General features: G+C 37.7%; 3 protein-coding genes across 4 annotated transcripts in view; 1 reads left to right on the plus strand and 2 right to left on the minus strand.

Moving 5' to 3' along the window:
• Positions 1 to 1,756: 1,756 nt before the first annotated feature.
• On the minus strand, positions 1,757 to 4,904 carry LOC136245896 (uncharacterized). Its single transcript, XM_066037353.1, has 9 exons — positions 4,614 to 4,904; positions 4,193 to 4,525; positions 4,098 to 4,139; positions 3,651 to 3,744; positions 3,454 to 3,594; positions 3,330 to 3,397; positions 2,779 to 2,833; positions 2,467 to 2,522; positions 1,757 to 2,412 (listed from the first exon to the last, which is right to left on the minus strand). The coding sequence occupies exons 1-9, from the start codon at positions 4,869 to 4,871 to the stop codon at positions 1,882 to 1,884; spliced, it is 1,578 nt and encodes a 525-aa protein (XP_065893425.1). The 5' UTR covers positions 4,872 to 4,904; the 3' UTR covers positions 1,757 to 1,881.
• A 1,329-nt stretch (positions 4,905 to 6,233) lies between these two features.
• Positions 6,234 to 7,794, minus strand: LOC136248156 (calcium-responsive transcription factor-like). The gene is made up of 3 exons (XM_066039971.1): positions 7,430 to 7,794; positions 6,298 to 7,027; positions 6,234 to 6,250 (listed from the first exon to the last, which is right to left on the minus strand). Exons 1-3 carry the CDS (start codon positions 7,700 to 7,702, stop codon positions 6,234 to 6,236), a joined length of 1,020 nt encoding a protein of 339 aa, XP_065896043.1. The 5' UTR covers positions 7,703 to 7,794.
• The window catches only part of LOC136247462 (uncharacterized), a 55,009-nt gene continuing 38,039 nt past the window's right edge, over positions 7,653 to 24,622 (plus strand). The window contains exons 1-4 of one of the 2 annotated variants that reach the window (XR_010697566.1): positions 7,653 to 7,871; positions 17,911 to 20,993; positions 21,392 to 21,549; positions 21,603 to 21,676. Coding sequence is in view for 1 of the 2 variants with exons in the window: in XM_066039177.1 (XP_065895249.1) it covers positions 17,912 to 21,549; positions 21,603 to 21,676 (3,712 nt within the window). In the remaining variant the exon portion in view is untranslated. Of the gene's footprint in view, positions 7,872 to 17,910; positions 21,550 to 21,602; positions 21,677 to 24,622 lie in introns of those variants that run through there. The other variant, XM_066039177.1, reaches the window with a different exon arrangement.

The following is a 24,622-nucleotide window of genomic DNA, read 5'->3' on the forward strand; positions in this document are numbered from 1 at the left end:
ATTAGTTCGAGACTTGGTTGACTATTTTCTTCACCAGCAAAATATTTGGATGGAGAAAATTTGGCAAATTCATGGTCATTCGCTAAATTCGCCAAATTTTAACAGCGCCAAAGTTTCCCTCTGTACGGTAGCTGAAAAGTGAATGCCGGACTGTTTCACCATGGGTTCTGGCTCTGCTTAGCACTACAGCTATAGATACTATTGTGTGTGGTACAGTAATGCTGTCTAGTAACGTTTGAGTAGAAAATTTGGGGTGCCAAACTCAGGCCTGCTCAGCCTGTTCACTGAGTTGAGCATTTTTTACCGAGGCAGCTGCCTCAATGGTAGCTACGCCACTGGTGGTCTCGAGGGTAGTCTTATCATACATCATGTGGTACAGTCTACATATAACCACTTCTCAATGTTGCATACTAACTCCGGTTACTTTGTATTTCATTAGTCGAATGTTTTTCCGAGTCCAAAGTGGAAAATTCGCCTGGTCCGGTCCGTGAAATAGATACACCCTTTGCTGCATACGAATACACCACAACACCACCTTGTACATACTAAAACTCACATGTATCTCAGAGAACACTTTAACTGTGAGTGAATATGCAGTCTTATCTGATATCAAGTTTGACTGCAATCTGGCATCACGATACACTAATCTGGGAAAACACCAATCACGTGAAGAGTTATTGGACGAGGATCGGTCCTTCCCGTTCGGGGAATCAATTTATTCACCCAACCTGATGTCAGCACGTGAGATAATTGTTGTTTTACACGCGCTTATTAGCCTAGACTCTATCACTTCGTCAAATTTACCACTGGAGGGTTAACATCATACAGAAGGAAGTTTGCAGACGTTTGCTGGTTCTATCAGTACAGGCGGGGAAGACGTTCATGGTATAATTCGCCTGGTCTGGTATGCCATGAAGCTCGTGGTGGACTCCGGTGGAGCAATGTTGCCTTATTCACAGTAAATCCGAGTCCGTATATCGGATATATGATCTCGTATATATTATGATGGACTCAATTGGAAGTGGCAGTCCATGGCCAGTAGTCACTAGCTTAGCTATATTCCCTGGTGAGATACTAACTGTGTCTATAGTTTGTCCTGTGCCATCATTAAGTATACCATCCGGGCCTACCAGGCTGGAGCCTACCTGATAGCATTGACATATTGAGTCTGACTCTGTTTCCCACTGTGTGAGCTGTCACTGATGCTACGGTTGTACCCCCATAATCTGTCCCCCCAGACTAGTACAACAGCTGCATTTAGCTATATTATATGGTGTGAGTATGGAGAGTTTCCTGTGTTATTATGATCTTGTTAGTGATTTTTTGTAGCAGTCAACACCTAAATGTTAATATTCTAGTCCAATTTTTTTTGTTGTCTATTTGTGTATGTCCATCTATGTCACTGTGAATGCTTGTATCACTAGTCACGCTTGAGTTCAAATGCTGGTATAATCTTAAATTATTTCATGTAAGCAATGCACATGTACATGGAGGCCTAAATTTCATTGTTAGCCACTTTCCTCCTTGAAATAATTTTATAATAAGCTAATAATATGCTGAGCTGTCTGGTCTACTTGGCATTCACGGCATTGGCATACTTGGCATTAAAACCAGATTTTGAAGGTTGCAAAGCCTTATAGGTTACAAAGCTTCCGAACCCTCATTCCAGTTCTATTAGAGAGCTCTTTATCATTATACCTTATAATTACTGCACAAACACATGCACACCTTCAACTATACTGTACACAGCTGTATATCCAGAACAGAATTGTCTATACCATCATGAGAAATAATATAATGTAATAAAGTTGTCATCAGCACAAGATGTCTTATTCAGGTACAGTATCTACACACTACGTGTTGTGCATGCAGCACGTACAATTAATCTAAGCTAAGGAAATCTTCAGTTTTACTAAGCAGGGGTCTGTCAAGCATGTATACTCCTCCATCTTCAGAAGCAATAACATCATAATGACAGCCATGCACATTAAGGAGTTCAAAGTGATCTATGTGATGTAGCCGTGAAGGAGGAGGCTCTTTTGGGTAGATCAGCTTAGCATTCTCCAGGGGCTTGTAGCACAGCCAGTGATAAGTGTCTTTGTAAGGAACTAATGTATACACGGGTATATCAAAAAGTGAGGCTGCTGCTAACAGCTCCACAGCTGTTCCCCACACCCTCGTTAGCCGCACTCTCGCTATGTATTCAACCATGTCTCCATCAATGTATGGTTGAAAATGAGTCCGGTTCCTAGATATAAAATCAGCCAGCAACTCCCTGATCTTTCCATGTAACATTTCATCACCGTAAACAATTTGAGCCACTGAGCGGTAGAAGCAGTTCCCATCGCCTATGATAGGTTTAACAAGACGATTCATCTCATTCAGTACTACCATTTCATTGTTCGGAGTAGCCTACGTTCAACAGAGAGGTTATATATTGTCTATCAACCAAATTATGGTGATTACCTTTGGGGTATCTTCCATATTTGTGATGACAATGCTTTTTTCAGGTGGCAGCTCCTCTATAGAAACCAATCAATCAACTACATACAGTCATGCATACTGATTGCACTATAATAGCCTCTCACTACAATAATTGTATAAACCAGTAAACTAATTGTAAATTAACAGTGCATCCATCCTCATACAAGTATTATTTTAACTTCATTTGATTTATCATGTGAAGTTATCACATGAAGTGTCAACAATTATTGTAATGTAATCGTATCAGTGGTTAGTGTGTGTGTGTGTTTTTTCCCTTGTTTATATACAACATACCTTCAACATTTAATACTGTTGAATCCTCTAACTGGTCTAGGGAAGTGCATGATACCTAAAAATAAATATCCATTAGTTGCCAGATCATATATTTTCAGCCCTATATATTCAGATAGTTTTATTTAATAGAAAGTTAATTTACAACAACAAATAAGCTGGTATCAGCATTACTATATGCAAGGAAATTTTGACATCAAAACATTGATGGATTTGACAAATCACAGCAATTTGTCAAAATGCTTACCAATTAAGTGCCTCTCCACTTTGTGCTAAGCAAAAGCATGTAAAAGGCAGCCATATTATGTAAGCGCTTAGCAAGTCCAAGTGATTCGTCACCTTTTTTCATCAAATCCTTACAAGCCAGAATTCATCAATTTTTTTGACGTCAAAGTAAATTTTCTTGCGTATGGTATTACATACAGTATGCTTGCTTCTAACAAATCACTTAAAATAATAGTTTGCATAATACATAAACAACACTTCCTACTATTATGGTAAATGATTTCTTAATTAATCAAGTGGCTATCAAGTAATACACATTAAATAAATACTTCTGTTTTCTTGGCTGGTTGTACTCCAGGCATGACTACAGCTGGTAACTTTTGATGTGATGTCCTACCTATAAATTCATACAGTGATGACACATGTACATGGATTTAACCATTGGATAAGTACCAGTGTTTAAACATTGACGATGCTTGCATCTCTTCTTTTTCTTTCCTGGGCCACCAAACCGTTTCATATCCTTGCAGTTACAACAGTCACCGCAATCATCTTGTACACATCCAGAACATTTACACCAAGATCTCTTCTTGCCTAAATTGTACATGTGTAGTACTAATATTAAATATCATTGGATACAATAATCAGACCTGCTCTTTCCACTCTCTGTACAGTTGCTGCTGTTGATGATATAGCGTTGTCAACACCAGATGTTGAAGGTTCAGTGATATCAATTCCGCAATCCTGAATAAAAGGATATTAAAGTGTAAAATACATAGCGAATTACACAACAATAGCTATATAATCTTTACAGTAGGTCAAATTTACTTTTATACATAGGTAGCATAGATCTATTGAAACTGCCAACCCACAAAATGTGTGTTGGTTATAATGCCTGTTAATTATTTTGTTTTGAACAATATGGCCACATTAAACTGACGCACAATGACTGATATCATGGGTAGTACTTGTATCATTAAGATATCTCTGATACTATAATAGCTACGAATTGAACAGGTGATGTCATATTAGAGGTTTGTCTTCCCCCCAAGCATGTATTAACACATTAAGAGTAAATATAAAAATTAAATGCTTACTTTTCCATTGGGGCCACTGCAACTGTTATCTTCTAACAATGCCTGTGTATAATATCCATTATCTATTATACTCTCAAGCAATAAGGTATATATACCTTTCTCAATTTGGCTGCCTTCACACCAACTCTGTTTCTAATTCTCCAATCTTGCCTCTTTCTACCTCTTTTACAATGAATAGTAGTCAATGACAAAAATCTAGACTTAAACTTAAGCTTTGCTCTGCGTGCAGTTAGTGTACTGGATAAGCTAGGCCTTAAGATAAGGCCATCAGTTGAGGGTGCCAAATCTCTGGCCAATACTTCCAGCTCATCACATTTGCCTTTTAAAACCTTAAGCTTATCCTTATCTATGATATTAAAAGACAATGTTTCAACTTTCTTTAAAACAATTCTTATTTGTTGTTGTGTCCGCTTCCCTTCTTGAGGTTTCTGCAGTTAACAAAAATATTGCTCTAACTAGAAAATGTAAATAATGCATGGTATGTGCAATACATTAAATTACAAATCTGTTGCATACCCGTTTCTTCAAATCGGAAAATTCTAATTCTTGTGACTTAACTTCAGTGTTAATTGTAGGTGTAGCATCATTTGAGCTGCAGGCCATCGCATCATTCGGGATGCCTTCAAGACTACTCTTTGTGATCGTGTGTGGCAGTAACCCGGCACCAGTTTCTTCCTTAGGTGGAATCCCTATTTCCACACAGAAATCATCCGCATCTAGATCTGTCTGACTCTCCAGCATAGGTACTGCATCAGGCATAATACCTTTCACCATTGTTGCTTCTGTCAGTGCGTGAGTATCAGTACACATATATGCACTATTCAAATATGCATCTGGCAGTGAATCCCACCTCCAACCAGACTGGTACAAAAAAACCGCAAAAAGTGCTTACAAGGATAGTGAGTTTTAGACCAGTCACCACACGTACAAGAAGGCTGACCATCAGATAATCCAAAATCAATGTGATGGGTGCTTGTTTCACCAGCAAGACTAAACTTTCCTTTCTGAATGTCACAGCTTAGAAAAGATTCTTTAGTAAATTTTCTCTTTGCTTTATCTAGTCGATTTAAGCAGTGTTTGATCAAAGCTGGCGGCCGCCCATGCAGATACTTTGGAACATCATCACTGTATGACCGGTAAGTGGAGCTCATTTTGTAATTCTGAAATATGTATTTCTCATGAGAATCTGGAAGAAAACTGTCAATCAGTATCTCAACTAGACACGAAAGTGTAATGTTTCTTCTGTGTGGCAAATAACTATATTTCAAAACTTTGTTTTGAGCTTCTATACCATTATTAGTTTCAACAGCTGCGTGAAAAGAAGTTTGACGATAGACTCTTGCCCACCTCTGTAACAAAAGCAGATAACACCAATTAATTAACAAAGAATATCAGGCGTTATACAGACTACTACTATTGTAGACTGAAATTGCATTAAAAGTACATGTACTATATACATGACATTGTATAGAGCGTAAACAAGTCAATTGTTATTTTCAATAAATCACCCTAACAACAAGGGCATGTTCAAAACTTACCTCAGGAATTCCCAGCCATGTTCCAATGAGCCACTCTTGTAAAGCAGTATGATCTTTCCATACACGTGACTCCTTTAGACGTTTCACTGCACACTGGTAATAGTAGTCTATCGGTACTTCTTCATCTTGACTTGGCACTGGTGCATGTGCACACTCACGTAGCAGGTCAAGAACCTTCTCCCTTTCTTCATTGGAAAGACCATGTTTATGGTCCTTTGTCCATCTCTCCCACGCTTGCTCCCTGTGAAAGTCACAAATATATACTGGGGTAGATGGAAAGACATTTTTGACTGCAAGATACTCTGCATCTGAGAAATCACTCATGAAATATGCTGGATTCCATTTAGGATTCCACTTCTTCAAAATAGAAATTGCTTCTCCAATCTCTTCAGCTGATTCTGAGGAAACAACAAATTCAGCTACCACCACATAGCCTACATTAGTTTTTACAGATAGAAAAAACAAAGCTACTTCATATTTTGTTGTTTTGTAAGTGGCATCAATCAACGTTATGATATTGCCATATTTGACTAGGAGATCTCGTTGCCACTTTTCTTGGTGTACCCACAAAAATGTTTGGGAGCAATCATCAAGGTCATCATAACTTGTGCTGGACTGGATGTTATCATTGCCTGTTGATTCATCTTGATCAACCTGCCCACCAGACTTTTTAATGTAAGGCCTGAAAAAATGGTTGGAAGAAGGAGAAGACTTTTTCCATTCTTCAATTCTTAATTTCAGATTTTCTTGGTCCAGTATTGACAACTGCAGGGCTCTTTTAGCTTTGGATACGTGGTTTCGAATGTCACATACCATCGGAAAAAATGATCTATCCGTATGACAGGGTGTTATGTTTAGTTGGGCAGAAACTGTGTGTTTCACATAATTCCTTAGCATCTTTCTTATTTCCTGTATATCTGTGATTCCATCAGCAACTAACTCTGCTATCTTTGTTATTAGAATGGGGTGGACTCTCTGGCTATAACCAGATACTTCTGTGAAACTGTGATCAGTATGAGCTTTTAATGTAGGAAGAGAAACATAACAGTACTCTTCGCCTTTGACTTTTCCAGCGACTATTTGACCTCTAAGGTCCTTCAATGCTTTCTCCTTTTTATTTCGCAGCTGTCTAGAATTCATCATAGAAGTAACAGTGTCACACAGTTGAAATTCCTTATATACTGTGTAATACCGCAATTTAATATGAGCACAACATCCCTTTTTTCTTGAGCTTTGCAAGCGTAGCTGCTTATTCTTTTTCTCCTTCTCCTTCCAATATTGTGGTCCATACTGACAATCCAGCAGAACTTCTCTATCTACCGTAAATGGTGAATTATCAAAGCACACATCCTTGCTTCCTTCATTTTTTCTCCAGTACAATTTTCTCACATTCTATTGTATAGCAGATTGATAGTAAGCATACAGTTTATGTACCAAAAAAACTGAAAGCAAACAATGCTGGTGTAATAATATCTGCATAGTAAACGGGGGTGTATTTCGGGGAGTTTCCTGGGGTTCTGAAAACCCCTCTGAAATTTTAACTTAGCTATGAACTGAAATTGCAGCAGGAAATAGTTAGTGTATCTTATGCAATACGTGACCTTGGCAGCATAAATAATAATTATATATTTAAAATGTACAGACCTCCATATGGAGTATTGTTGTACATATCAAATACCATACACTCAATTCAACCAGCAGTCAATAGAAAATTAGCTAACATTTACAAGTCATATAGATGCTCAAGAGTTTATCTATGGCCGGACTGCTGCTTGAAGTGCAAAAATGACTAACTGATGATTGATGATTTTCTTTCTCCCCAGCTGACGCTTCACTAGTTAAACAAGCAGATGAAACTCCAATTGTTCTAGATCGTCTGGTACCATAAGTAGTAACTGTCTCAGTGCTATGCTTGGCCAACAAATCATCAACATTCTTCATCTTCACGAATCCTTCGTAATATTCTCCAATTCTTTTCAATCCTTCTTGCCACGTTGAAGTGGACAGCTCCATAGTTCTATCTTCGAGCACAACAACTTGAAATAAATACCTCGAGGCCAGTGCCATGCATAGAAACAGGATTTGGCGCCTTTATGCTAAGCGCCTATACAATATAAATAATCACGTGCTGACATCAAGTTGGGTGAATAAATTGATTCCCTTTCCAAATATCGTCTCGCGAAACTAAGGTCCTTAGAAAAGCAACCAGTCTGTGTCGCCTGGCGTGCTGTGCAAAGTAAGTTTTCGAGTATGTTTCTCTAGTGAACAATTAATTTTATTGTGTCATACTAGTGCTGGACACCCGCTACGTAATGTGAGGGTATTTGTACGGTTGTAATGCGTGGTGGACGATTGTTGTATTATTATTGTTTATTATCAAGTCTACCAGTTGGGCACTGGAGGGTTCAGAGCCTGTACGAGGTGCTTTACCACTAGCCCAGGGAACCTAAACGATAATCGAAAATTTTTGTACATTCCATCTAAAGCGCATCAATTATTAAATTAAGTTTGGTTATCGGATTGATGATAACACCTGTCGATGAAAACATGCACACACACACCCAGTATAATGCATTACTAACATGTGATCAATATTGTATTCTATGTCAGGTTGATTTCCTGTTTCCCATCCTGGTCAAATAAACTTTGCCATGCGGGTAGGCGGAAAATTCCATTATGCTAACTTCTAAGCAAGAACACAGCTACACATGTTTTGTACATGTCTATTACACTGGTAGCTACAAGGTGGACAAGCCATGTTAACTGCTACTTCAGCTGCACCTTACAGTATTTAATGTGCACTTTTGATAAATTGTGGCCATCATTCAATTCAACATGAGGATCACTTGACACAGGAGAAATAATTCTTGACTGCATCCCTGTCATTAACATGTCAATATAGTCCAACTAAGAACAGTTTTTCTGCAGAATTTATCGTAATAGTCAGCACGGTTGCCTGCAACATACGTTCTCCTGTGTATACTTAAGAATCTGGACTAAAACAGCCACATGATACTTAGAATACATCAATTTACAGAATAATGGCTTGACAAAACAAACATGAGGGCAGTGGACTGGAAACAGGAAATCAAGTTGGTGTGGCCTTGTAGTTAAAGCACCGCTGCGCATGTGTATGGAAAATACAGCACGAGGGTGTGTGTCAAGAGGCTAATACAGCACGAGGGTGTGTGTCAAGGGGCTAATACAGCACGAGGCAAAGCTGAGTGTTATATGTATTTGTCTTGAGATACCACCTGAGTGCTGTATTTTTCATAGACACAAGCATAGGCGGTAAATTAAGTGTTTTATTGTACTTTCTGGTCATCTTTGCTTGGAACGTTTTTGGGTACCCGAATCTTCCATTTTCAGTGATCAGACTATCAGTGAGTTGTCTTATAATCTATATTATGTAGTTGTAGAATGGTTTGGTAGGATAAGTTAGGCTATATAGCTTTAGCATTTTACAGTATCACACATGTGATCCATCATGCCGTCGGGGTGTTCTGCCACGTTTCATAAAGAAATCGGCTAGTTCATACAGCGTCTGGCAGAAATTCCAGGAATAATAAGGTTAATTCAACAATAGAAGCAAGACACTGCACTTTAATTGTGTTATGATGCGACACCTCTGTTAACTGCTGTCATACATTCCAGCCAATCAGGGTTTTGTGGTCATGGTCAAATGGTCTGTAAGAAGTTTTGCTCTAAAATACTTATTTAGTTGGAGGAATTTTATAAATCAGTGGATTTCAGGAGCATAGTTGATTCACATCAGCGATCACACTCAGAGCAAACAGCATATTCATACTACGTATATATGTCATTGCCGAGCGATAAAATCAACCAAGCTCACTGGTCTACCAATGTACCATTAGTTGTTGCTCTGAACAGACTGTGAGATGAGGAAAGATCGCAGCTGCAAGTCAAATTTGATATTTTATACATTATTGTAAATGAGAAGCTATCCTTTTGTAAGCATCATGGTATTTGTGAATTGGAAGCTCGTCATGGAGTCAATATTGGGAGAGCTTATACAACTAAAATACCTTCAAAAGCTTTTCACATAATTTTGTAGAAGCATTAAGGATGAAGGTAGTGGATCAGCACAAGAATTGCAAGTTCTTTTCCATTCTGTTAGATGGCTCAACTGATAGTGACAATGCCAACAATTAAGTGATGATGGCTGTTTATTTTGACAAGGAAGGAGCAGATGAAAAGGTATATACAAATATCAGCTACTTTAAAATCAACAAACCATCGTCAACTACAACCCAGGGTCTCTTTGATCTTCTGAAAAAGGCACTGCTACAATTCTTGGAATAACTGCAATAAGTCTAAAAAGAGTGCAGTTCATTAGTTGGAGTAGGAATTGACGGGGGAGCAGTTAATGTTATTACTGTTTAGATAAGGATTTTGTGGAATGTGTGAAGTTGCACCATATATGATAATCCTAGTCACAAAGTGTGGTATCAAGACACAGTAGTGAGTTGCGCGGCCAAGGAAAGTAGGGTGCGTGACTACCATGAGTTATTTACACGAACAACCAACTCTAATAGAACGCATACCTAAAATCTACCTTTAAAACTATTCTTTTGTAAAAAAAACCTCGTGGTACAACAAAACCTTTAGTGTATTGTTATATAAGCGTATTACTAAGTAAGTAATCCCTGTTATATTTTAGTAACATCGCATGAAATTTTACTGAAAACGTCGTATTCTTCTGCTTCTCCTCCGCATACTCGTTAGCACAAGCCGCCCTTTTTTTATACACTGTGATAATTCCACAGCAGTATCACAAGTTCTTTGGCTAGTTAAGCTTCTTCAGTACACATCTTGGAAACTCCACCTCTCTTGCCAGAGCCACCATACACAATTTTCCCAATGTTTGATTCATTCACTCTTGTGCTTCATGGGAAAATCTTTGATATGTAATTAAACATATGGAGTATTTTCGCTCGATTATGACCTGCTGTTTTTCTGGGAAGTGGTAAATCAATTTCCATAAGTTCGCTCGTAAGATAATAACATTGCCTATGCTAATTGCTGATTTATTTTGCAGTCTTTTAGGACCCTATCTTAAATTTAAGACACCTCTAACTACAGTAGCATTTATTTACAGTTGGTGAACTCTAATGCTGCTAAAAGCGTCTACGCTAGGTGAACACGATCAGTGTAGTAAACTCAATGAACTTGCTATCGCATGTGCTATTCTCATAAGTGTTTGTTATTCAGTTGTTATTTGTGACCGTCTCAGCAAAAACCCGACTTGTTCGCACAATTAAAAAAATCTTTTTTATTCACTCAGCAATATCAGCAGTGTCCAAGGAATGGACCACCAAAGTTTCAGCCTTCTGTGGTGTGTAGTTTTGGAATTATAGCGTTAGACAGTAGGAAGAGCAAGATAATCGATTTGTACAGCGACTATACTGAAAATAAACTACAGGTGCCTACATTCGCAGCCATAACTTCCGTTTGGATTAGTCTACAACATTGCAATTTGGCTTAAAACATTCACCATGGATCAACACATCAGCCAAGGCATAGTATTAGCCCTGTAGATACTTGCGCAAAATGGATATGAAGGCGGTTTCGTCGAAGAAACGATGACAATCTTGTTTACGTTTACCGCATCGTAAACAAACGCATGTGACACACATACCGTTGGAGCTAGGGAAACGAAACCAAGATTTGCGATCTCTTCATGAACAGGCGAATAAGATGGTATATAGGTTTAATCAATTTGAGTCTTCCTTCTTCGAGTACTGGCTCGATAAAAACTTGCATAGTTTTTTTTGTAGCATGCGTAATTTTACGAATTATTTTTAAATTTCAATTTTCTCAATACGCATGCTTGTGCGAACAAGTCGAGTTTTTGCTGAGACGGTCACATTTAATAATGGGTCTGAAGTATAGCTAACACAGCCAACAGTACAGCTTTGTTTGTGCATTTCAAGGAACAATCAAATATAATAAGAAGTTTAGGGCACATTCTCACCTGCTGGGAAATGGCCTTTACTCAATCTGTTCACTGATGGTTTTAATGGTGTCCAGAAGCCATACCCTATTGAAGTTGCAACACCAACAAGTACCTGCCTACTTGTACCAAACTACATTCTTTGGTTTTGCCACTTCGTATCCCAAGCTGTGATGTAATACACACAATAACTGTTGAAGCTGTTGTCATATCCAAAGGTGGCTTTTATGAAACTGGTTATTAGCTTTATGCATTAATTTTTTGTCTTGCTCAGTGACAAAAATGTGTGATATTTTAAAACAAAAGCATCTTTAGGGCTATAAAAAGGCACTCCCAAGCAAAATAGGATCAATCAAACAAGCTTATTCAACATGACTGGTAAGGACAAGGACTGATAGCAAGTTGCAGCCAAGTAGATTGGAATATTACCATGATCAATCTGTTAAACAACTGGTAAGAACAAGGACTGATATCAAGTTGTGGTGAAGTGAATGCAGTATTACCTATTCTTTTTGTGTCTAGCTATAGTTATATATAAAACTAGAGCAAATACACATGCAACTGTTATTAAATTGTCATTTGGCTGCATTTTTTGTAGAGTGTGATTTTATAAAGTGGCCAAATACAATTTAATAACAGTTGCATGTGTATTTGCTCTGGTTTTATTATATAGCTATAGCTAGATACAAAGAGAATGGGAAATTCACTTGGCCGCAACTTCATATCAGTCCTTATTCTTACCAGTTGTTTAACAGATTGATCATGGTAATATTCCAACCTACTTGGCCGCAACTTGATATCAGTCCTTCTTCTTACCAGTCATGTTAAATAAGCTTGTTTGTTTAATCCTACTTTGCTTGGCAGCGCCCTTTTTTTACAGCCCCAAGGATGTTTTTGTTTTAGGATAATATATACCACAGTTTTCCGTGGTATATCAGTTATATACCACAGTGTAGCACTTTTCATCCCCACCACAGGTGTAGTATATATATGTATTGTTGACATTTTATATCACATGTGACTGCTCTATTAGAGTATTGATCTTTTGTGCAATTTTTATGTCCACTTCACAAAATTAATATTGCACCTGTTATGCCAGTATTTTACTCATTGCACCCACTCATTATTGCAAAAATTTTCTCACAAAATCAATGTGTCCCCAAATTACCATTTATGTGTCAGATGCTGAATCCAGGACTTGGACAGACCGGACGGACTGGAGTCTTCATTCCGAGATATTCAGGAAGATCAATCAGCAATGAGACCCACTAGAGGTGGACCTATTTGGTTCCTGTTTGTCCAATCAGCTGCCACGATTCTTCAGCCAAAGATCGGGCTCATTGGCAGAAGCAACAGATGTCTTCAACCAAAATTGAGGTCCATTAGAGGGGATTCTATACATCAGTATAAACATGTAATGGCACCAATAAGAAAAGGGAATGGCCAATTATTCTTAGATATTGTCAAATCTCATAACCCAATGGCTCCATGCACTATTGCTCAATGGTTAAAAGAGTTTCTTAAGATATCAGGCATTGATGTTACTACTTTTACAACACATTCCACATAAAATGCTTCCTCTTTAGCTGCTGCTGACTCTGGGATTACTACTGGTGACATATTTAAAATACTTGACTGGAGTATGGAGTCTGTTTTCAGAAAATTCCACTATCATTCCAGCCTATGATCTTTCATATGGTCAAACTGTGTTATATAACCTGTAGGAGCAGTGAAACCCAACCATGTAGTAATATTATCTGTCAGTTGTTAAGTTTAACCATTGTGTTTTGATGTGCTGTACTGTAGCATAGTATTGCACCTTCTAAATACAGTATGGTGGTTGTGAGCTGTGAACAACACCAATAATACGTGAGACTGAGTCTGAGCCTTCTGAAATATAATTTACAAATTAATCAGATCACACAGTGATTGTACTGTATAGTAAAAACTTTGGTGGTAAAAAAACTTTGACGAATTTGGCGAATAGCGTTCAATTTGCCAAATTTATTTCGCCCATTATTTTAGATTATCACATGAGCACATTGAGTAACTAGAACTTGAGATGAAGGTCAGCTCGTACCATCTCGCCATAAAGATTGAGCTGACTTTGGAGATCTTCCTAGGAATTTGTCCTACTATGGTAAGCACTCCTTGGGATAGAAAATCGGACCGGCTTCCCGGCACGTCAGCTAGTTTGTCTCGCGATGGATTTGACCAAGTACTTTGATATATGTGATAACCTCTGCTACTGGAGGTCACTGCGGGAAAAGTAAATACGGTTGCTTTCTGCATTGCAAGAGATAGCGAAGCGTGCCTTTGCTACCACGTTTTTAGATCGGTTGCTACAACAACAACTCTAGCTACATACCTATACACTTACTACACTACTTAACTGATGAGTTGACACCTTGTCATTATCCTTACTTACCATGCAGTAAAAACTTTGGCGAATATTATTTAAATCACCAAAGTTTTTTCCGCCAATTTTTTCAACAGAGGGGTTTCGTTGCACTTTTTTACTGCCAAAGTTTTCACTATACGGTATTCTATTTGGAATTATATGAAGAAGGTGAAGTCGAACATATATCATTGCTTGCAATGCTCAGGTGAATAATTCTTAGTTGATGTAGGCGTTTGTTATTAGAGACTTGTTTACCATTTAGATAAGGATTTCGCGGGATGTACCATACAATTATGGTAAGCATAGCCACCAAACATGGTATATCAGTTATATACCACAGCGCGGTGCTTCTGATCTCAACCACAGGTGTGGTATATATGTATATGTAGCAGTTGTAACATGGGCACGAGTGATTTTCATGAAATATACGCACAAGCGCGAGGGCGGAGCTCGAGTGTGAGTGTGTATATTTCAGGCAAATCACAAGTGCCCATGTTACAACTAATATATTCCACTTGGGTGATTCACCTGCAAGTGTGGGGAAACTGCAGGAATGCTTTGCGAGTGTATTTATATGGGACCATGTGAATTTCAATTGTGGATAATGTCGTAAGAGCAATAACAAGGTGCTGCTGAGAGGCCCAACGTAAGTGTATCAACACAAGCATGCAGATCGCTTCGATGTGGGTACACAATTAAACACAGGAAGCCCAAATGTGAGCTGAACAGCTAATAATGAAGCTTGAGTGACACTATAAAGTACTTACTGTACTAGCCATGAATGAACTAAAGCAGTGAATATGTTTACAGTGCTATAATGGCCTAGTTAAATTAGCGCCACGCCCAGTCACTATGTGTGTGTGACATTGCGCCAGGTGTCAAAATAGCAATATAAAGATGATTCAAGTGCACTAAAGTACTTACTTTACTAGCCATGAATAAACTAAAGTAGTGAGTAATATTGTTAGCACTAATGGCCAAATCAATTTAGCGCTACGCCTATGTCTGGACGTCACCACTTGACTATACAATCAAAACAGCATATAAACTAACCTGTGACCTTCTTCATTAAGTAAATGACGAACTGTCTTCTTCCCAAGTCCATGATCTATGCTTTGGCCCACTTTACAAAATTGAAACCCACTATCGATCCTGTGAAGTGTCACTATAAAAGAAGAGTTCACACAGTTTCATCAAAGAAATCAGATGATTTCTGAGAATGCTTGGAATGCATTAATGAGAATAGGAGGTAGTATACTACCTCCATTTCTCGTTAATGCATTCCTGAGCACTGATAGCAGTGTTATTATACCACTTATACACTTTCTTTTCCCATTGAAGTGAGGTGTGAAAGTGGTACATATATATATATATATATATATATATACCACATTTGCACCTCACATCAAAGGAAAGCCAGTGCATATATATCACATATTTCACTGGTTCAGAAAAGTTAACGAGATATTGCACACCTAATAGGAGTGCACGCTATATCCAGAAATCGTTAGATATCTTTGATGTTATACGTTATCTCTCTTCTCATATATAGGGAAGCAAGCAAACTGTGATTGTAGGTTTGAATTTTGCCAAACAAGCTGTGATTGTGAGATTCAATTTTAACCCCTTCACCGCCAAATTTTTAGAGGCTCCAATCTACTATTTCTAAACTGCTATAACTTACACACCATACCATATAATCTTATAAAACTATATTATATCATTTAACTCGCTATAGAGCAAGAATTTCAATTATAAAGTTTTTGTGTACGCAAGAGCAACCACAAATTCATTATAACTTTAAAATACGAAAATCGATCCAAGCGAAACCAAACATGAAATTTCACTACTTTACAGGCTAGCACTGTTTATAACAATAAACATCACTACCTGTTTACAATTGAAGCGATTATCTCTAAGTCTGGTTTTCCAGCATTTAAGCAAGTACGCATGCGCATACTAGCATGAGGTCACCGTTTCGAGGCGTACAAAAGTAGCAACACTCCACTCCAACCTATATAATCCCTCTCCTTACTGTTTCTCTTTATTAGTAGTGCTATCATGTCAAAGAATCATCTACGATACTTGTTATCAACATTCCGAAAGTATGCGATTGCATCATCTAACTGCGCAATAGTGAGCGAGAGACCGATTATTTCTGTTCCCGTTCACTTAAGGGCGTGTCCAGTACAGGATAAGCGCAGGGGCTACTAAAACGCTCGACAAGTTACAGAGCATTTAGAATGTGATGCTACGGGCGTTTATAATCAGTGGCGGTAAGAGAGTTAATACATCAACAGTAGTTTGTTTTTTACTTTTGGAAATGTAGTGATTAAAGTAACATAATTAACACTAGTCTCTTAACATTGCTATATTAGCACATTGCTATATTAGCAAAAGTAGAATCAATCTACCATTTGATATATTAAAATTGAATCCCACAATCACAGTTTGTTTGGCAAAATTCAATCCCACAATCACAGCCTACTTGGTTCCCTATATAAGAGAAGGGTATAGCGACTAAACATTTTGCCAATTAGGCAAGTCTTCATGCTAAAGTAGAACGTATTAGCTATATCACCGGCACTTGTGCTTTGCCTGTATATATGCACTCATGCCTGTGGTATAACTATTACATATAGCAGGCAGCATAGCCAAGTGGCTAGAACATCAGCTTGGTAATTGAGAGGTTCCAGGTTCTATTCTCGGTTATGCCAATTTGGTGTTGTTGTTTCCTTGAGCAAGAAACTTTACTCACATTGCTCCAGTCTACCCAGCTGTTAAAATGGGAACTTGGTGGCCTGGTGTCATCTGGGGAAGCAGCCCACCCAGCTATAACACCAATGGGTACCTGGTGTTTACTGGGGAAGCAAATGCCCAACTGTCCTTGTTGCGCTTAGCAGTGTTGGGGTCGTTGTGGAACTTCAGGTTCCACGACCTCTCTATGTGAGACTTGTACAGTCCACCTGAGGGTTACTAGCCCTGCTCCAGGAGGATTTTCCTGCACAAGGCTCAAGTACCTGAGTGGTGCACAGGCATTCCAGTGCTGGCTCACTGGGCAGCAATAGCGGTGGCTTGCATGACTGTCGTAGGCTTTGCTTTATTATATGAAAAAGTATTGTAATAGTTGTAACACTGATATGAGGGCTCTGGCTGATATATATGCCCGACTGCCTGAGGGCAGAGGGAGTACATATCAGGCAAAGCCCAAATACTCCATGTTACAACTAACACTTATTAGGCTGATAGCTTGTACAGGGCAATCAATCACCCAAGCCAATAAGAGTCCAGCCACTGAATGTATATATGCATACCAAAATTTTTTCGATTATGGGTCAGCTGCTAGTACATTCTGGTCACATTCGGTTATCATATCCTGGAGAATTTCAGTTATGCGAGTTTAATGTTTTAATCAGTGCTATTGAATCGTTTATGGAAAAAGTATGGAGTTTACTAAATGCCAAGACAGATAAGCTTGCTTGTAGAGTGGTTACTCTGTGCAGAGTGGTAGCTTTGTGATGGGGGCATGTCCATATTAGAAAACATGCGGAAACGATTGATGAATAAGCCATAGCAATAGTTTTCACCTTAGCCCAACGTTTTTCAAGTCGTAGGATGGCAAGGATAACAAAATGTTCTCCATCTAAGTAGTTTTCATGGTGAAATCCAAGTCGTGCATCCTAATCATGTGAGTATTAATGAATCCCCACAATCAATTTTGGCGCCTTGACATCTATATAATCACTGCCCAGTTGTAGCCCGGCTACATCTCGTATATAGCCCGGCTAGCTGGGCTACATACGAAATGTAGCCCAGGCAGCTCCTTTGATCTGAGGTGTGAAAGTGTTACATACATAATATAATTTGTGCTAATACCAAACATCTTATTTACCACTGCAGAATGAACATGTTGTTTTGTGTGTTGATATATCTGACAAACTTCACCTATCAACATGTCAACAGTAAAGTGATCACCATCAACACCACTGGTGGTAGTGATAGGAATAAATGTTGCGTGAAAGGAGAATGTCCATGTTCTTCACTATCCAATGCTTTACAGAATATGACCAGTAACACTGTAATTAACATTACATCACAATCAGTTAAACTACACAGCACAATCACAATGGGATTATACCAACATCATCTCAATGCTGTTACAATAACTGGTAATGGAGCTACCATTGTTTGCAACAAAAATGGAAGCATTTACTGTGAATCATGCCATAATCTCATCATTGAAGAAATTAAAATGCATAAGTGTGGCACTTCTTATGTTTTTGCAGGATTATATATTAAAAATTCTGCTAATATCACCGTATTCAACTGTGATTTTCTATATTCTACAGATCGGGCTGTTGCCTTAGATGATGTCTATCACAATGTTACTTTTACCAACTGTAATTTTGTATCAAAGAGTGATTATAATATCGGATTTTCTATTTACACAGCACTCAACCAATCAGTAAATCTAGAAATTCACAGGTGTAATGTTTATTATCATAACTTTGATGTAGCTACAGGGGTAGGAGGTGCCACCAAAACTTGGAATATTACCATCTCACAGACTAACTTTTCTAGCAATCCTTATTCACTTAGTATCGTTATTCGTGCATGGAAAGATGTCAGTATAATGTTCAAAGAAGTGCTTTTCTACAATAACCCAACTGGTATCTACCTTCGTGCAGCATCAGATGATGGTATTGTAGTTTTGTCTATTCTGGATTCTGTCTTTACTACACTAAATTCCATCTTCATGGGATTGGGAAGTGATTTTTGGAATAATACACTCATTATCAATAATACCAATTTTACATCCATGGAAGATAATTATTCTCCTCTCATCGGTATTGAGTGTGGTACTGCACCATTATGTTTGTTAAGTTTGAATCATTTATATATCACTAACAGCAAAATATCTAATGTATATGATTCTGACAATACTATTTTGGGAATTTTGTCAATTAAATCACCTTCCTCTAAAACTAATATAACTCTAGATGATGTCAGTATGTTATCAAATATATGTAAGACCTACAAAGGAAGTACACTGTATATTGACAGTACCAGTGAAACTCTCATAGTAACTTTTAATAAGTGTAATTTTTCTAATAACACGTCTGTTCGTGGTGCTGCTGCATCTATTGATTCACACTATGAACAAAACCGCTATTTTGGAGCTTTTAAGTATGCAATTAAAAACAGTGTGTTTGATCATAACGTTGCTGATGAAAGTGTAATTTATGTTGCAGTAACTGCATCTACTGAAAATGCAATACAGCTTAATTCATCGACCTTTTCAAACAATGTTGGTGTGTGTATATATTTTTCAAGATGTAGTCTTGGGCTAACAGGAAATATCCTATTTATAAACAACACTGCTGACAGTGGTGGAGCATTACACCTTGATGAAGCAAGCTTCATTTGGTTTGATGGAGATGTAGTTAATGTAAGTTTTGTTGATAATTCTGCTATCTCGCATGGAGGAGCAATATTTGTGGAGTTAAATTATGGCTGCAATCGTGATCATACAACCTTTACTGATCCAAGTGAAAATACTGTAACAACGGTCTCATTTGTGAATAGTAAGCAACTCTATGATGCTAATTCTCTCTATTTTAGTGTATCAAAGTATTGCAGAATCAATACAACTTGTTCAGATTCCCATTCTGAAATGTATGTGCCTTATAAATTCCATTATTTTCAAATAATCAATGGTACATCTATTAATATTCCGTATGACTACAATTACACTCAATTAACTGTACCTAATTTCCCTGTGATGACTTCTCCACATCAGTTAAAACTATACAAACTGGATGGTGATTATATTCAGTTTTTAGATTATATAACTGACAAAATTCTTGGCTGTCCTGTAAAATTTTATGGCATTGTATTAGACTATTTTGATAAACCAGCAGAGTCCACTGGATTTCATGTGCAATGTCTAGATAACTATACCTTAATCAACAATCTGCTAGTATTTGATAATGTGTCCCCATTGAATGTCATTTTAGTTGGTAGAGAAATATCAAACAGCACCAACGTTACATTGCTCTTCCATTCTGAAATAAATCATTATTTTCAGCAAATAGAGGTGATACTTACTATTGAGTTAGTACCCTGTTATCACCATCCTGCATATACATACAATAAGACACTTGAAAGATGTGTTTGCTACCATCATGGTGTGGTGGAGTGTTATGATGACTACAATGAAATCAAAAGAAGTTACTGGTTTGGTAGTGTCAATGGAAAAGCAACTACTTCATTGTGCCCTAGTGAGTATTGTATGTTTGTTAATCGTAAGAAGACCAGAGAAGGTTACTTTGAACTACCCCAAAGTATAGATTACCAGTGTGATCATCACAGGTCTGGCCCTGCTTGTGGAGAATGCAGTCCAGGATACACTCTAGCATATGACTCTACTGACTGTATCAGTGAAGACCACTGTAGTACTGGAATGACAGTGTTAGTGGTGGTATTGACCTGTTTGTATTGGATTATATTAGTGGGTGGCGTGTTTTTTTTGATGTACTTTAACTTTCAACTGTCCTCAGGATACTTTTATGGAATAATATACTATTACAGTATGGTGGGTATTCTGCTAGGTAATAATCCGTATATATCTAGTGGTGCAGCTCAGTTTATAACTATATTTTCAGACATTTCACAATTAAACCCTCGATTTCTAGGGAAGCTTTGTTTAGTACAAAGAATGAGTGGAATTGATCAATTGTTTATCCATTACTGCCATGCTGGTGCTGTTTCAGCATTACTGTTTGCTTTTGTAGTAGCAGCAAACAGTTTCAGAAGGGTGTCTGAATTGATAAGTCGATGTATCATTCGTGTTTTTTGCCTTCTTTTATTATTAGCATATACATCATTATCCTCCACTTCCCTTCAGTTACTGAGGCCACTAACATTTACTGATATTGATGCAGCATACACGTACTCATCCCCTAACATCAAGTACTTTAGAGGTAGACATGCACTGTATGGCAGTGTGGCTGTCATCTGTGAACTGGTAATAGGAATTGGGTTACCTTTCATTTTGTTGTTGGAGCCATTTCTAAATAGAAAGATCAACTTTATTAAATTCAAGCCAATTTTGGACCAGTTTCAAGGATGCTACAAGAAAAAGCATTACTGGTTTGCTTCATATTATCTAATTTGTCGCCAAGTGATTATGTTAATTGTGCTCCTTGGTAATAGCAACTATGGTAGCATGTTATTTTACTTATTAGTGACTTGTGTTGTAATTGCTACAGTTCACATGTGGTTTAGGCCTTACAAAAATAAACTGTTAAATATATTTGATGGACTACTCCTACAGTTCATGTTGCTAGTAGTCATCATCAGTACATTTGACTTCCTACAGTCTGCTTCTACAGTATTAGTGGTAGTACTAGTTACTCTTCCACTGCTTTTGATATGTACTACTGCTAGTATTAACAAGGTAGTCCACTACAAGAGGCATCATTATATTGCCATTAATGACGAGAGTGATGATGATAATGGTGATGAAGATCAACTGAGGTATGTGTCTCTCCTATGATAGGTAAGTTACTCTACTTTTTGCATTGTTGTAGGAGTAAACAACAGGAACTAAATTTGCCGATTTCTTCTCGCCTTCAAGATTCATTTCTTGACCCTTCAGTTAAAAGTAATAATTGATTTAATGTTTATTTATTAAACATTCTGCACTGTAATTGTTGTACTATAAACTTAACATAGTAATTTCCACAGTGTGACAACTTACATTTTATGTACAGTATTGCAAATTTGGAATATAATGTGTGATTCGTTTATTATAATTATTACCATTTTAAAGTGAATTTAACCATGTATTTCTGTCTTTTAAAAATTGCTTGGTTATGAATAGGTCCAAGTCATATATTAATCATAAGTATATTAGAGATAACGACGGTTTGGTGTTTTTGTGGCCAAAAGTATCATCCTAAAAGCCAGTTTCACACTACCTTTATGGCATCTTGGAAGTACAGTATTGGTAATGCATAGCCAAGCCTTATACTTCCTTCAGTACACTTCCGAAAAATTACTACAACAAAATAGTAGAAATTTCTACTGACTGACTGACTGCCTGACTGACTGATTCCTTCAGACAAGCGTAACCCGATAATGGCTCTGGCTTACGGGCTTGATATTTTTGTTTGGCACCACTTCAGCTTGGCTAGTGCTTTTTGGCACACCACAGTATGTGCAATGCATGCTTCATTGACTTACTGTGTCCTCCTTTGCATCCCATTTATCTCTGCTGAATTCACAAGGTGTCAATTTGTGGTATCACCATGTGTTGGCTTGACTGGAATCATCTGATTTTTCTGTTGTGACTGATTAATTCCAGAGGTTCTTCCTTCATTTGTAACACTTTATAGTTAGTTGGCTGAGCATAGCTGAAAATGAAGCGTAATGGCCACTTTGCTATTTCAGAAACTGATGGTTGTGGTATGGTTCAGACAAAATCAATAAGCCTAACACTGTTCTTTCTGGTATGCATTAGTTCACCCAGGGGCGTAGGGAGGGGGGGTTACGGGGGGTTCAGAAACCCCTCTTGTAAAATTTATACTTCTGCAAGCAGGATCCTAACACACCATTTAGTGCATGTGGCAGGACAAAATGAGTGAGCAATATAGTGTAATGGCACAGCACAACAATTGATAAAACTTATATTCATCTCTCAGGGAAGGATTTACAGAGGTAACATGCAAAACTTGTTAAAAAGATCGATATACTCTAATAGAGCAGTCAGGTATATACTCTAATAGAGCAGTCAGGTATACTCTAATAGAACATGCATTTAAATATCCATGTTCATATGAAGTTTTTCAGACATTCCAACATTAAATGCAAAACTTAGCATGACCTTATACTGCTATAGCTTTAGTGTGCAGTGTTTAAAGATATAGAGCTCCAGTAATTTATCACTTGTGCTATGCAAAATGAATTCATGCTATGCATATTTGTATAGTATTATTGTTTTGATTGTCATTTGTATCAGTAGATTCATGGCTCCTATATACCACAGTGAGATATAACCATCACTTACAGATTACTATATGTGTTCTCTCTATGTGTTATGCTATCTGTTTCCACTAGGTGACTTTATCTAGTACTACCTTCATCCCAGGGGCACTTAATGCATCATAATTAATGTACTTTTTTGCATAAAATATAGCAATTTGCTGAGTTTTGATTTATTAAAATATTGAAAGTCTCCCAGCGGCTGGGGGCTGCGCCCCCAGACCCCTGCTTCTAGCAACTCAATGCTGGTGCTGGAACCCCCCTTCAAAAAATCCTGGCTATGCCCCTGTTGCCCAAAATCCCTCTGCAATACTTTTTATATGGGTGCATGCTAAAATCATTTTGTTACATGCAACAGCATATTGTAAAAGCTGGTGAAAGGAATAATACTATACAATGGTCAGTTAAATAAAATTTTATGGAGTTTGCATGATTGAATGTTTATAGAACCTCTATAAGGTATATGCTGTTTTTTTTGGGTCAGGTTGTATGAAAGGTGGCATAGCTTAAAATGTATTCAGAGGGTTAAATCCTGCAGATTTAGGAAGAAATGGATGACACTACTTCAGATCAACATAGACAGTGATCATAAGCTAACCACAAAACCAATTAAGAGATAGCACAGTTCATTAAGCAGGAATACTGCTTCAGATTAGCTGTATGTACCTCTCACCATGTAGTAAGGAGCATGAAGATATAAAGTGCAAAAACAAAGTCAACTATGTTGTTTTGAATGCCATTAGAGTGCCTTTAAATATTTCCACAACATTTACCATAATTGGATATAAAATAATTAACTTACGAAGTAATGAATATTGTGACCCATAATATCCCCATAATGACTCATAATAGGAGCACATATGACTCATAATAGGACCACATAAAGTACTTTAGAGAAAAGATCATACAGCCCACCACATGGTAGGATAATTTTTGAAATTTTAGGATAGTGTAGTTTATGGGTACACCTTTGCCTACAAGTAGTATGAAAAATTGGAGTCACATTGTTAGGTGATAAGAATGCTTTTATCTTAAGTGACTCATAATACCCACATAATACCTTAGTGCTGAGCAAGGATCCGAAGGCTGTGCCAAGGCCGGAGGAGACGGTCCGGTTGGTCAGGCCTGAACCAGATCAATAATCTGGAGTTGAACCAACTAGCTGACCACATTTATACTCTCATGCAATCTTTGGACGATCACATCTACATGTAGCTACGTACCATTTTACAGATGTTATTGAAAATGCATGACACGAGTAGTTACCTAGTTTCTCAGCCTAACTAAAGCACAGAATTACACGTATAGTACCTCCTACAGTACAGCATAGCATTCGTATAGTTTTGTACAGAAATGACCGTGGGTTCTACGTACAGTATCACGTGTGCTGACAGTTGGCATTTATCACGTGTAAGACAGGTGCCTTTTTTGATTCTAAACCAGCACACTTATATCACAATTCAATCTTCATAAAATAGTCATTAGCATTCCTTGGCTTGTCTCTCTTGGCTTCTTTTACTGGGAGAAGGGCTGGCAGTGACAAACCAGATGATTCATTCGCAGCAAG

The sequence above is a fragment of the Dysidea avara genome, chromosome 2 (assembly GCF_963678975.1).
Source record: "Dysidea avara chromosome 2, odDysAvar1.4, whole genome shotgun sequence".
NCBI lineage: Eukaryota > Metazoa > Porifera > Demospongiae > Dictyoceratida > Dysideidae > Dysidea > Dysidea avara.